Consider the following 14,320-nt stretch of genomic DNA (forward strand, 5'->3'; position numbering starts at 1 on the left):
CAAAATGATCATAACTTACCTTTGGAGGCGTCGAACTGTATACCTCCGTCGAAAAATTATTATTAATCGTAGCGATACCTGTGATGGCACCGTGAAAATAATCGTCTATAACACTGCAGCGTTGCCCAATGAATCGAAACACCAATTCGGACAACTCGACGATGGTTGGACGAACCGCGCATATTGTGCGGGAGGTGAAATCTCGTGTACCTATTACACACAATATTATACGTGTATAATATTATAGCGTCCGTCGTTCGTGACGGTACCGGTTTCCAGTTTTCCATCGAGATCATAGCCTGTTATTAAAAACGATATACGCTAAATAACGTATTAAAAAAAAAAAACGGCGTGCGTTTTTGTACAACGATGGGTGTAACCTATTAACCCCTTACCCCGACGTACACGTACACGCGTGCATTCACATAGATACACACATACACACTCACGCAAAATACAAACACATACACACACTGACTCAGTACTCAGCCTCATGCTCAGGCATACAGCTTTCGACCACATAGCAATATTACTTAGGTTTACGATATTATTATTTATCGTTCGCCCACTCATTTCAGTCCCGTCTTATCATCGCGACGTTTCACTTTTCATCGTTATTGTTATCGATGTAGTCTGTTGTTTGTTTTGTTTCTTGAGTGCGTGACGCCGTTCCGCGGTAAACAAAATAGTATTATTTGTAATCTCATAATACATAAATATTATAGTATACGATGCGACAAACGTTTTCCAGATGTCCCCGTGCGCCGTCAGATACGAATCCATACTGTTAGCCGATCAAAAGTACGAAGATCGTGGAAGACCTGCAGCACCGTCGCCACCGAACCCGACGCGACCAACACGTAGCAGCAGGCTACGACCGCGACCAGAGTATCGCCAAAAGTTGCGGGCCGACGCAGCCACCGCCACCGACGTGTCCGCGCTGTGCCAACACTTTCTGGCTGCCTACAACATACGACCGGACTTTTTTTGCAAGTTCCAAGGCAGGACGAGTTTGCTGCAATGCCTACAATCAGGTACAGTCGTAGTATATACATAAAATGATACTTCCACGCGATTTTCAAACGAAATATTATTACACGTTAGAGGAGTATAGTATAGAGTAGTTTTATTACATCCGTGTTGATTTTCACATAATATAATTGAATGACAGTTATATTGTTTTATGTGTACGGATTAGGTGGACTCGTACAATCGTACTCATTAAACAAAGAATAAAATTCATAAATAAGGCGTGCCATAATATATTTTTGAAATAACGCGTCTTTTGCCAAAGGTTCTACGGTAGTCGTATCGTTTGTTGGCTGTGCTAAGTACTTATAATTGTACTTCCATGATTAAAATTATATACTAAATAGGTTTTCAGCAACTAATTAATACGACCCATGGATTAGGATTTATTATGTAGTATCATATCATAATATAGTAAAATACTGGCAATAAGTCATATTTACTGTCAACGCATTCATTTAACGTTCGTATTTTATATTTCTTTAATTTATCGTAAAATGTATTTTCGTTTCTATATTCAACCCAATTAAAAATATTAACCAAATAAAAAAATTGATTTAATATTATTTAGTAAATTATAGTATTAAAATGTATTTTCTATGTATTATTGTTTTCTATGGAAAACTACACCACTTCCGAAATTAGAACATATTTTTAATTGTGTATGTGTTTGTATACTTTAATTTAAATTAATATTACTTTACTATTGATTTAATATTCTCCAACAATCAACATTACCTAGTTTCAATTTTAAGTTTAAGTTTTTTGGTTTATTTACAAAAATATCTAGTTAAATTAATATTTCTTTAGAGGCTTAATGGCTATTAATAGTTGATGTTGTTTGTATGAATAATTATCAGAAGCGTACTTAGCTCTGAAATACTGAGGGTGCTACAACACCATTGTACCATAACACAGAATAGGTCATGAATTAGATAAGACCGATTAAAATAATTCGTTTATACACTGTTGAATAAATCAAAAATAATTTAATAAAATTCGCAGGTTATAATTTACTGAAATGCTACTATACAATATACGAGTACATACATTAATGATTGCAAAATTCTCGAATGTAATAATATTTATTATTCAAGTCGAATTATTGGTGTTAATATATGGACAAGAGTAAACAACACCCCTTAAAGCTATAACTCTCATTATGACAACGGTAATTGTCGAATTGTTATAAAATAATAATGGCGTATTTTGTATCATATGATAATTATAATATTGTCTTAGGTCTTAGGTACTAGAAACCTATAGGTTAAAGTCATTATATTTTTGTTAGCAGACAGTATTATAGTATCCTATATGAATATTTATTAAAAATATTTTTATAATGAACTTGTATAACTCAGTTTTGAATCTCCGTTCATGGGAAACCTAGCCTGTCAGATTATTTTCTTTGGTTACAAGTTATAAATTCAAACTATATAATTATATAATATCAATATTGTTAATTAGTTGTTATATTTTAGTTATATTATTAAATTAATTAATCAAATCTTATTAAAACACATTTCTGAATAATAAATATTTTTTTATACCTACATTATACAACGTTGGGTTTTCAAATTTCTCACTATTCTAAAAAATGTGAAAATTGTATTTTGTATTTTAGTTGTCACCTCAATTATAATACTTCACCACTTATCTACTGCCGTCTACCCGATACCTATTTAGAAGGAGTGGGGGTTAATACGGCTATATCTTCTGTTTTAAATTTTTAATTAAATATAAATCATCTATGGCCAGTGGGTCGTTAATTTCATTTTTAATCCACTGTTGTAGAAATATAAATCAAGGCTATTCCTATATTTTCCGATGAATGATGGAGATACTGAAACAGTAAAACTACGAATGTAAACATAATTTTTTTAGTATTCTGCATGACTTCAATATATTCTATATTCTATAACATAAGTATAGGAAAATAATATACTAAATGGGTATGTAAATAAGAAATAAGTTGTATCACCTATTATAACAAGTTACAGCCTATAATTATTGTAGTAGATTTCCGGATTGGTTTAATCAATAAAATGTTCCATTCAAAATAAATTCAATTTAAAATATCACTTAAAAAAGTATTTATGTTCTCTAATTATAATTAATTATATTTTAAAAAAAAATTAAATACGTATTACCTATACGGATAATAGTAGATTAAATATAAACACATAGAAATCCACCAAATAAAAACTAGTGATTTATGAAAATATTCAGTTCAGTTTCTTAATTTGTCTTTTTTTGATACACCATAAGAAACAACAAAAAACTGCACCTAGAATTTTTTTTTTTATAATCTTGGTAATCATGGGTTTTTACAAGATGATCCACCCTACTGTGAGCCTCGTATAAACTAACATACATGGTATTAAATTTTATAATTTATATACAGAGTGATTCCCCAAGAATACCTATAATAATACCTATACCCTGAAACCCTCGTTTGTTTTTTGAATAATGTAGTTTTCAAAATCTGATATTCTAGCCTGAGTTTTTAAATATTCTTCTAAACACCATATTATGAAATTCATGATATTTTTTGTACCATTTAAGAAGTATCTTAAGAAATGTCTGTTTTTCAAATAAAAATATTTTCTACATTAAATTATTGAGCACATAATTTTTCAAAAAATTTTGACATACCAAGTAAAAAACTATAACTAGTAGTTTTTAAGTGAATTAGCTTTGTGTTTGTGTACTACTATCTAATTTTATAAGAACAATTTGAAAGACAAAAATAATTAAGTATCCTCCATATAAAAATTATAATAACTGAAAAACTTCGAGTACACGGTTAAATTATTAATTAGATTTTTACCAACATAAAAAATTCTATCAAAAATGTACAGTAAAATGAGAAGGGATGATAGATTATCATTAGTTGATTACTAATTTCTTCTATTTATTGTTGCTGCTATTATAAAAAATATCAATTATGAATTGAATACGAGTATTTTTGTGTATACGAAACATTTTAAACCTAATAGTTCTAACTAAAATTATTCAGATATTTTTGAATGAATAACTGAAAATAATTAATGTTGCTTACATATACGCCGTAAAAATAAAATGGATACAAACTATTTAACTCTAATAAACTCTCTCTTTATTCTTTACCTACAACTGGTTTGATTTAACAGAAATGTTACAGAGAGCGCCAGCTATATTAGAAGTTCATAAATTATAATAAAACTGGGACAAAAAATGAATAATATTATAATATAATTTTTCACCAAATATTTATTTAAATCAAAATTTTATAGATTTGATAAAAATTTCAAAATATTCTGGTTATTTTTTTGCTATTCGACTTTTTTTAGATTTTTGTATCATAACATTATTTTTTTAATTAAAAATTTAATACAAGATTTTAATAAATTTTTGTATGAACTATTATTATTGTAGTTAAAGTTTTGGTGACATTGAATATTTATTTATTATGTAAACGTATAAAATAACGATTTCTACTAAAATTATTTTGGGTTTTTTCATTTTTGTTTATTTATTAAACTCGTGATTAATAAATATAATACAGTGACTCAACAAATGACTTCTATGGTTTTTTTTTTTCTATTGAATTAATACTGATGATGTGTGTATTTTTTTTTTGTGTCTGTCATCACGTTTTGGGGCAGTAAAAATGCTTCGATTTTCGACATCAGTAGGTACCTCGTTCGATCAGAAAATTTTTCTTAATAATTTGGATAAACAAACTAAAATTCAAGGAAAAAAAAGGAATTTTTAAACACAATCAATTTTCGACAAAATCGATTTTGAATTTTGACGTAACTTTAAAAGAAATGACCATAGATACGTGCAATTTTCACCAAAGTTTTATATAAGTATATTCTATCCACCATGCAATTTTCAAAAAATTTTGACTGAAGTTGAACTATCTTGAACTTCCTATTAATAGGTTAATAGGTAAAAGTATACGTAAAGAATCACACGAAAATATTCAATTCATTATTTATATTTTTAATAATAGCAGGAACAATAAATAGATTGTTGGGTAATATTATTACTTCATCTGAGTTTTTGTACGTACCTACCTTAATTCTATTAGATTGAATTATTTTTTTAAGATATTTCATCAATAGGTACTATAGTAAAACGAACTTCATTTGAATATTTAATATTTCTGTTTTAATTATGATCATAAAATATATTTTATTATTTTTACTTAATATGTTATTACATATTTGTACTTGTGACCTATTACGTACTTGTTAGTAAACATTTATCACTTTAAAATATTCGTACCTAAGTATTTTTATCTAAATTAATGAACATTAATATAATAAAATTAGTTTATAATGTTGCAACTACCTGTATGAAAAAATTTTGATACCTATTAGTTTAAACCAGTATAAATTATAAGAATAATGATATTAACATTATCAAAAACATTTTTACCGTGATAAGAAAGTAGGTATACCTGTACAAATGTACATAATAATCGTTAAAAGATAAAGGTCATTGGTAATATTGTGCTTGGTTATGAATTATGATTGACCTTAGATGACTTTAGTCCGATCAACAGTTTTACAATATGCAATAATGAACTCGGCTGGAAATTTGTTCGTATCGCATTATATATATCGCATATATTATAAAGTAATAATAACATCAATATCTGCTACGACTTGAACAATTTTAATCAAATATCTATACCACAAGTTTAAAAATTATTATATTAGAATAACACATTTCGTAAAAACTTAAACCATACAAATTTTATTGGAAATTTGTGAATGTTCCTATTTCCATTAAATTAAAAATCTTTATTAAAATTATTCTTTATCAGTTCATTATTTAAATAATTTATATCAAAAATGAAATTTTCTTCAATACTATATTATATAATTTTATTTAATATTAAAATAAAATAATATATTTCTACGTTCTACCTATCATAAAATATATAATAAGTTATGTTAATTTATTTTTGTTGCTTATTAACCTTTAATCTATACAACTGTGTTTAATATGTTAATGTAAGTACCTAATACTTATATAGTTATATCGATATTTGTAATTTATAGTTTGTCGTATCTATCCTTATTAAACTTAACGCTATATCGAAATATTTTAATATGGGTTGAATTTATTCATTTTAATTAGTAATTTTTTTTTTTTTTTTTTTTTAGAAATACGCCTCAACTACCAATTAGTAATTTTAATTATTTGAAAAATTTGTAATGTTTTAGAACAAAATATTCTATATACCATATACGTACTTAACCTGTAATAGCAGGTTATTTTTTCTAAATTGTTTGAAAACAAATTTTGATTTCGATGATATTCTTTTATTGTATTTTATTTTAAGCTCATTACCGTAACGTTCGTAGGTACATTCTATTAAAACCGTATACCTATTACACATTTTGTATTATTTCATATAGATATTATTATATTCGTTTAAATACTTAAATTAATATAAATATTATAAAGCAATAGTAAGTATTATATTATAGATAAATCGCAGTTCCATCTGTCTATTAACTACGCAGTAGTTTAATGATAGTACTGTAGAAATTACAATTTCACCTTTGATAACTGATTAATATTATTATTGGAAATGCTAAGAAATACTAACTATGTATATTGCGTTGTTAAATTAAAATGCTAAGTAACAAAAAAAAATTAGAATTTTCAGAATAGTATATTTTGAATACACATTAATTTTATTAAACCTGACCAATAAATACACCTAGTTAGTGATTACTTGAATAAACATAAGTTATAAACTATTTTTTTTTTTATTTTTTTTTTTTTGTATATTTTGTTTTATTATACAATCTGTAAATATATTTTTACAATGAGTATAAGTGTTGATAAGAAATAGAATTAAAATAAAATAAAATAAAATAAAAGGGACTGATGACTTGAGTGAAGAATCCATCCAGCGATGGAACTTCTTGAGATTGTGGATGGGTTTTATTCAGTCAGGAGATCCCGACACCATTTGCGTTTTAAACGTCTTCCAGGGTCACCTGGGATTCTGGGAGTAAATAAGTTTGAGATTAGAGGATTGCGGTGGTTGAAGAGATTTGAATGGAATCGTTTATACAGAGTTTTGGCTACATGTTGTACTGTTGGAATAGAGAGGTCATTATGGAGTGTATCATTTGAGACATAGAAGGGTGCTTTGGTAATTTGTCGAAGGCATTTTGATTGAAATGTTTGAATTCTCTTTATATTCGATGGTTTGGCCGAACCCCAGAGTTGTATACCATATGACCATATGGGTTTTAGTAGTAGTTTGTATAGAAGTACTTTGTTGCTAAGTTATAAACTATAATGGTAGTTTATCCTTACTCCCTAATATAAATTTATTTACTCGTGTAGGTAATACAAATAATTCAACAATATTGCTCTAATTTTTTTCTTGGATCTCTCGTTCGCAATATTGGGTGTATAGGCCAAGCATAGTTGGTGTACCTACTAGAATGTGTATTAGTATTATATATAGCTGTTGGCTATATTATTCTGATAATGGACAGAACTTGTCTCTCGTCAAGAACGCTTTATTTGGGAACCGATGACGCGTACGCCTTGTTTTAAAATTTTCAGTCTGTGGTCTCCTCCTTAATCGGCACTGTTATAGATATTTTATTCCAATAATCGCCACCGGGCAGAATATACATTAACAAATTATATTACACACAGAAGACGAATTTTTGACGAACCGTTTTTTTTTTCATTCCACGCAAAACATCCGGTTATGCTAAACATAAATAATTGTAAAAATCGTATAGTCGTCATTTGACCACTATTATAATAATATGAATCTATACAACGCATGTTTATTAGGTGTGTGGGGTCATTTATCGAATTAGAAAAATTCTATTAAGCGTTGCATATAAATATTTCTCTTCTCTATACAAATGATTGATACGTTGTATGTATATTATAATATTTTGTCCCGTTAAAACTACAAATACCGGTAAAACCTAACTTAAACTACTCTCTGTAAATGCCCGAATTTCGGGCTTTTACTTAGGCACTGATATTGGTAAATTCTACAAACTGAACTGTTTATATCAAACTCTAAATGATTCATGCGTAATTTGGATTTTTACATACGGGAATTGGTATATCTTATGTCAAAAAATAAAACGCCCAAATCAAATACAACGAAAGTATAACTTTTTAATGGATCAAACTTATTTCATATTATACATAGAAATATAATGAAGTACTAAGCAAGGAAACGCCTTTTATTCTCATTGATTTGTTAAATAGATCTTCATTAGTCTATAAAAATCCATACAACATAGTTAATAGCATATATATCATGTGCTACAATATAAAACAAATTACAAAATTTATTTGACCTTTAACATTTAATTATTTGATTATATCATCATCAAGTATTTTTAAAACAAAATGTACCTAATAGGTATTACCTATATAGACCAATTTATGTTGTATTTAATTTGATCATTTTATTTGTTGATATTTATTTGTATTGTAATTTTTTTTCATATACTCATCGTATTATCATCATCGTATTCGATAAATGTTCGGTATTGATTACAGTTTATGAAATAAAAAATTACAATTAAAAAATCTACGTTTTACCGACACTCATAACTTTATCATGATGTATTATACTATTATATTATAGCCGTATGTACGATCATGTATGTTTTTTTGATTTTCTTCGTGTCTCTACGAACCCCTAGTGTCTTCTAAAATATATATGTACATATTTTTCATGTATAGTGGGGCACGTATAATAATAATAGTTATTATATCTGCCTTAGTATATGCGCGCACATACACTCACTGTAGTATATTAAAACACGACTGCAATGCTGGTGTAGCAGTGGGTTCCGGTCTGTGGACAAGTCGAAGTAGAAGAAAAATAAATAAAAAAAACCAACCGCTATGCATTGCGCGCTGGGACAACTAAGAACTTTGTGTGCGCTTTACACGTGCTGGGTTTTCTTCCTCTCATAAAATATAAAATAATATACAGGGTGGACGATAAGATGATATTATACTGCGTGGTGGTGGCGGTGGGGACAAGCTAATGCTACGTGAACGTAACACATACGCATACCGTTGCCATTTACATAATAAATTAACCGCTGTTTATAATGTGTACGTGCAGTACGCATATATATTATATATACTATATTATAATATAGGTACACGCGTGCACACATACTATTATACGGTCTTCGTTTGTTGGTATACGTTCAACAAACCCGAAGACTATACAGAAGAAACGAACCTGCAGTGGTGACGATGTCCTTTGTATACTTACGCACATTATACTGTGGTTTTAATATCGGTTGGTAGGTATTTATATACCTCGTGTTTTTAACGTGGTACATATCTATTGTGTTTAAAAAGTCAAATATCGGTCGAAATATTAGATTTCGTATAGTACCTACCTAAATACCTAATACTTTCACGCGAGCGCGAGCGATTAGATGTTTCGTTAGTTATTCTCAGCTGCAGTCTGCGACCTGTGATGCAACTACAAATAAACCATACGCAGTGTTTGAAAATATTTTACTTGTTCTGACTAACATTTTAAATACGCGGATTAAGAGCGAGTAATTAACGAATAAAGCCTCGGGTATCGAAACAAGATAGAATAATATCTATGCGGGTAATATGCGTCTTGATACCTACTTAATACGTCTTATAATGTAATAGTATATTCTGTATGGGTATAATATAGAAGCTGCAGATATACCCTGTACGTATACGGATTGAGCATAAGCGCATTCCAGCGAAGACGTGATTAGTACGAAATGGGTATCATTAGATTCGACAAATATCTGTGTGACTGTGTATCAATTTCTCCTCGACGAAACAGATTTATATCCCATGTGAACTTATGTCAAATTAAAACACTATACCGTCGACGGCAATTTGTATTCTTCGTGTACATATTTATATCGTTTCAAAGTAGTTTTTTTATTCGTTATCGTCTTGAATACGATTTTGGTAAACGTGCGTGTAACATAATACAGCGACATCAATATTACAATATTTGTGTTGTAGGTATTACGTTACGTCTATATATTAAATATTAATAATCTAGATAATATTATAAATTATAATTATAATGATAATTTATAATATATATGTTTGCCCTTCCTTCATGCGCCGTGTCGTGTCGAGCAACCAAGAACAAGACGAAATCGTTTTTTATCAAATAATATTTATATGAGCAGCGAACTCGCAAATTTAAAAAGTGGATCTACTACTATATAAATGTATAATGTATAGAACAAATCAGAGACGTCTTAAGCTTTGTACATACACCTCATAATGCATTTTATCAGTTTAAAAAATTTTAAATATCCACTGACGGACACACATTAGCCAAGCACCCGTACCGCTGAATTATTTTAAATCAACATAATCTTATGAATAGTTGAGGCGGATCCAGTATCACATTTCTAAAGAAAATCGAACAGATGTCTTTAACAAGCATTGATATTTTAATATTTATTTTGATCTCTGCATCTGATCTGATCTCACTGTATGTCTGTATATGGTTTAGTTGACAGTTGAAATATAATTCAAAAAATATAAATAAATATTTTTATGAAGCCAACAAATGATGTGTAATATAATATATGTTTTATATAATTATTATAATACAACTTGTATGAAAATATTTGCAACGTTACCAATAATTACAAGTACGGCCGAGAGATCGTTTACCACACTACGGCGAATTAAAATCTATCTTCGAAACACAATAGGACAGTCACGTTTAAATGGTCAGGCAAATCTTCACATACATCGAAAAATACAAATTAAAGAATCCGAAGTATTAACAGTTCTTTAAAAAGGACCCAGGAAACTTAAATTTTAAATATTAAATACATAATAATATAACATTATACGGTGATAATAAATAAAAGTGATTATTTAAAAATCAGTTTTAATTGTTTACTTGTGTGTAAATTAAGCCCCCGAAACAAAAATTCTGGGTGTGTGCCTGAATACAAGTAAGAGTAATAACTATGTATATACTTATATAGACTATACGAGAATACGTAATGTTGAAGATAAATCACCTTTAAAATTTCTGTGCGTCAGTGCGTGAAGATTATTATTTAATATATTATTCGAAAGAAAATTAGTCGATAAACTTCGCATATTATAATATTTTATACGTACCTCCGATTGGACGTTTAGAGAAGAAAATGTGTAATGAGTACCTACGGTAAATATACCTGAAATCTTCGTGGAAAATCAATAAAACTCGAATGCTCGCGACAAACTCTGTATAACATAATAACATAATATATTTGGTCGTGACCGAGTATTATGTTCGCGAGACGTCTAAACGTGCGTGCGTGTGAGCATTATAAACAAGTGTGCGCGCCCGGTTATAGCAACACAAACACGCCATTATATTATTATACTATACATTTATACGTTCGCAGATACGCATCGGATGTAATGAAAATTTAAATATCGAAACATTTAAGATCATAAAACGTATACACCTATAATATCATATAAATAATATTAAATGTATGCGAAACCCCATGTCGTGTCTGCGGCGGATGATTCGAAATCCACACGACTACACTGTCGCGAAGCTTTCGACATCGATTAAAATGTTGTAATATAATTTTATAAATATGTATAAATCTCAAACTCGCGGGTGGAGAGAAGAACATAATATTTACTGCCAAACTAGTAGCAGATTTTAGTAAAAACAGATTTTGTTTTAGTGCCTTAATTCTGTATTTATTGTTATGACTTATGAGCTTAAAGCATGTGAATTTGTGACAGTGTTTTTTTAGATTATTGCATAATCTCGTAGCTTTGTCATAATGCTTCCCACTACTGCAGGTACCGTTTTTTGGAGCAAACTGTATAGACCTCATACGCGTTACAAACTTTCAAACCTCTTCAAACGTACTGATTTGAGTAGCTGAGTATAACTCCGTTCATAATTTTGTAAACATATTTGGATCTTTTAAGAAGTTTATTTTGAATCATTCAAGCCAGAATTTCTCAATATTCAAGTCATATAGGCGTCTGAACTAGGCCTTAGTGCCTACGAAAAAAAAAGTCAGAATTGTAAAAAAAATTGTTTCCATTGAAATTTCCATTTAGATTTCAAATCAGATAATTGTTCAAGAACAATAATAATCTAAAATGTTGCTGAAAGATCTAAAAATTACCAAACAGCAGCTAATAAATCTGCTTTCAAATTTATTATAGGTGTAAAACGTAAGTAAATATGTTGGAACTTGTCTAGGCCTTATTTATAACAATTTTCCATGCAATAATTTATTTGGATTTTATGAATTTAATGACAATTGCACTGAACCCGCTCGAAAAATTCAAAATAGAGTTCATGATCAATTCATTATATTTTCTTAATTTATTTATTATCAACAATACGGGCTTAACCCAATTATATATAATATGATAATTAAAATTAAACTATGAATACCAACAATAAGTGACAATAACTAGTGATAACTTAAATAACTTAATCAGCATAACATGAAATTATATGCTCAAACATTTTCTATTTCCGTAATTTATATTTAAATTTATACCTGGTCTAAGTAACCTTGTTGTTGGTATGCGTGTATAGTATTTTGGTAACCCCCTGTAGAGTATGACAGATGTGGTGCTATAGTTATATGTACATTTACACATATAGTGAACTTATACATATATATACATATTATAATATTATTGAAGAATGCACATCTCGGTGACTCGGATAGTGTGATGTATGAACGCCAGCTTATTAAGCTATGACAATAGTCTTTTGATCGTCGTCGATACACGATAAAATAATACTTTACTGCTCGGTGGTTTATTTTTGTACCACTACACAATGCATAAACAAACTCAAAACTTACACAAAACATATTCATATTGCAATAGTGATACTTATAAACTTAAACTTGCGTGGCTGCATTTAAAACGAACTAGGTACGAAGTATTTATGTACAACTAGCATAAAGGATTTGTTTTTTTTTTATTATTTCTATAAAGTATAAAATATAGGCTATTTATAATAATATTAATTCGCCGAGGTATTTGATTTCAATATATTATACATTTATATAAAAAAAAAATAATAATAATATTATTAGATAAAGAAGTACATAGGTATGTAGTTAATCAATCTTAAAAAAAAGGTCATGGGGGGATATGACACCCAAATCCCCCCCCCCGTAATTACGCCACTGCAGCTTGAACGTGTACGTCATTACTTCTTCCAGTATTATTATTATAACATTAAAACAACTTTTTTCCAAGCATGCATCAAATCTGATTGTCACATAATGCCATTTTTTAAGGGCAACGAAGTATACGGGTCAGCTAGTATTGTTATATTTATAAATATACATATACATTTTCGTTATCCCTTAAGATTCCGCAATCAAAGCGCGCTGTCGTAATTTTGCCGTGGTCTCATGATTTTTGAGTACTCCGACCCGCGACCTCCATAATTTCTATAGACTGAGAGACTTATACAAGTTTATAATATATATATACCTATATGCATCAAAGAGTAGATAAATGTTTTGCACCCCCTTACCTCAATTCTTTTGTCCATTGTAAAAAATAAAAATACCGTGATATAGGAGACTTTATTTAAACTTAGTTTTAGGTTGTATATATATAGATAATATTATACACCCACAACAACCACATTAGGTTCACCACATTAGGCCAAATCCCTCGAATCAAAGAATGTTTCAGGTTATCCACTATTATAGATGGTGGCCATTGTACGACTCATTAGGTCTCCTCATGCGAACAATATATTATATCATAGGCGCCGACTACATGGGGGCTCGGGGGCCGCAGCCCCCATTGAAAAGATGGAGTCAGGGCTCAGCCCCCATTGAAAAGATTGAGATTTGAATTTCCCAAATCATGTTTACAGAATAATATATCCGAGATTCGAGAACATTGTAAATGTTAAATAAATTAAAGTAAATAAATATTTTTAATTTATTTTGTGTTATACTACAGGTAGTATTTATTTTATCATATTTTACATATTTGAATTAGTTTAAACTAGGACTTTAAGTGACTAAAATTTTGAGGGGAACCGTTATTAATGAAAAATTTTGAGTGTTCCCCTGATTTAAAATTTAAGAGGATACAATTAAAAATATAGATATAAATAGTCCACTTCCCGCGTCTCTACTCTTTAACCACATATTTAAATTATTTTGAAGAGCAAAAGTTAAGGCTAATATGTAGCAAATTCGGCCCCCATTGGCATTTACAAAACCTGGCGCCTATATTA

The 14,320-nt window shown here is 29.2% G+C and overlaps 1 protein-coding gene across 2 annotated transcripts in view; it reads left to right on the forward strand.

The window, feature by feature from the left end:
* dachs (unconventional myosin-IXb-like dachs) overlaps positions 1-14,320 on the forward strand; it is a 70,175-nt gene that overhangs the window by 8,239 nt on the left and 47,616 nt on the right. For both annotated transcript variants that reach the window (XM_015523201.2, XM_015523202.2), the window contains exon 2: positions 752-1,034. In XM_015523201.2, coding sequence (XP_015378687.2) covers positions 752-1,034 — 283 coding nt within the window. The remainder of the gene's footprint in view (positions 1-751; positions 1,035-14,320) is intronic.

This window comes from Diuraphis noxia, unplaced genomic scaffold, assembly GCF_037042655.1.
Source record: "Diuraphis noxia isolate RWA-SAM2 unplaced genomic scaffold, SU_Dnox_SAM2 contig0003, whole genome shotgun sequence".
Taxonomy (NCBI): domain Eukaryota; kingdom Metazoa; phylum Arthropoda; class Insecta; order Hemiptera; family Aphididae; genus Diuraphis; species Diuraphis noxia.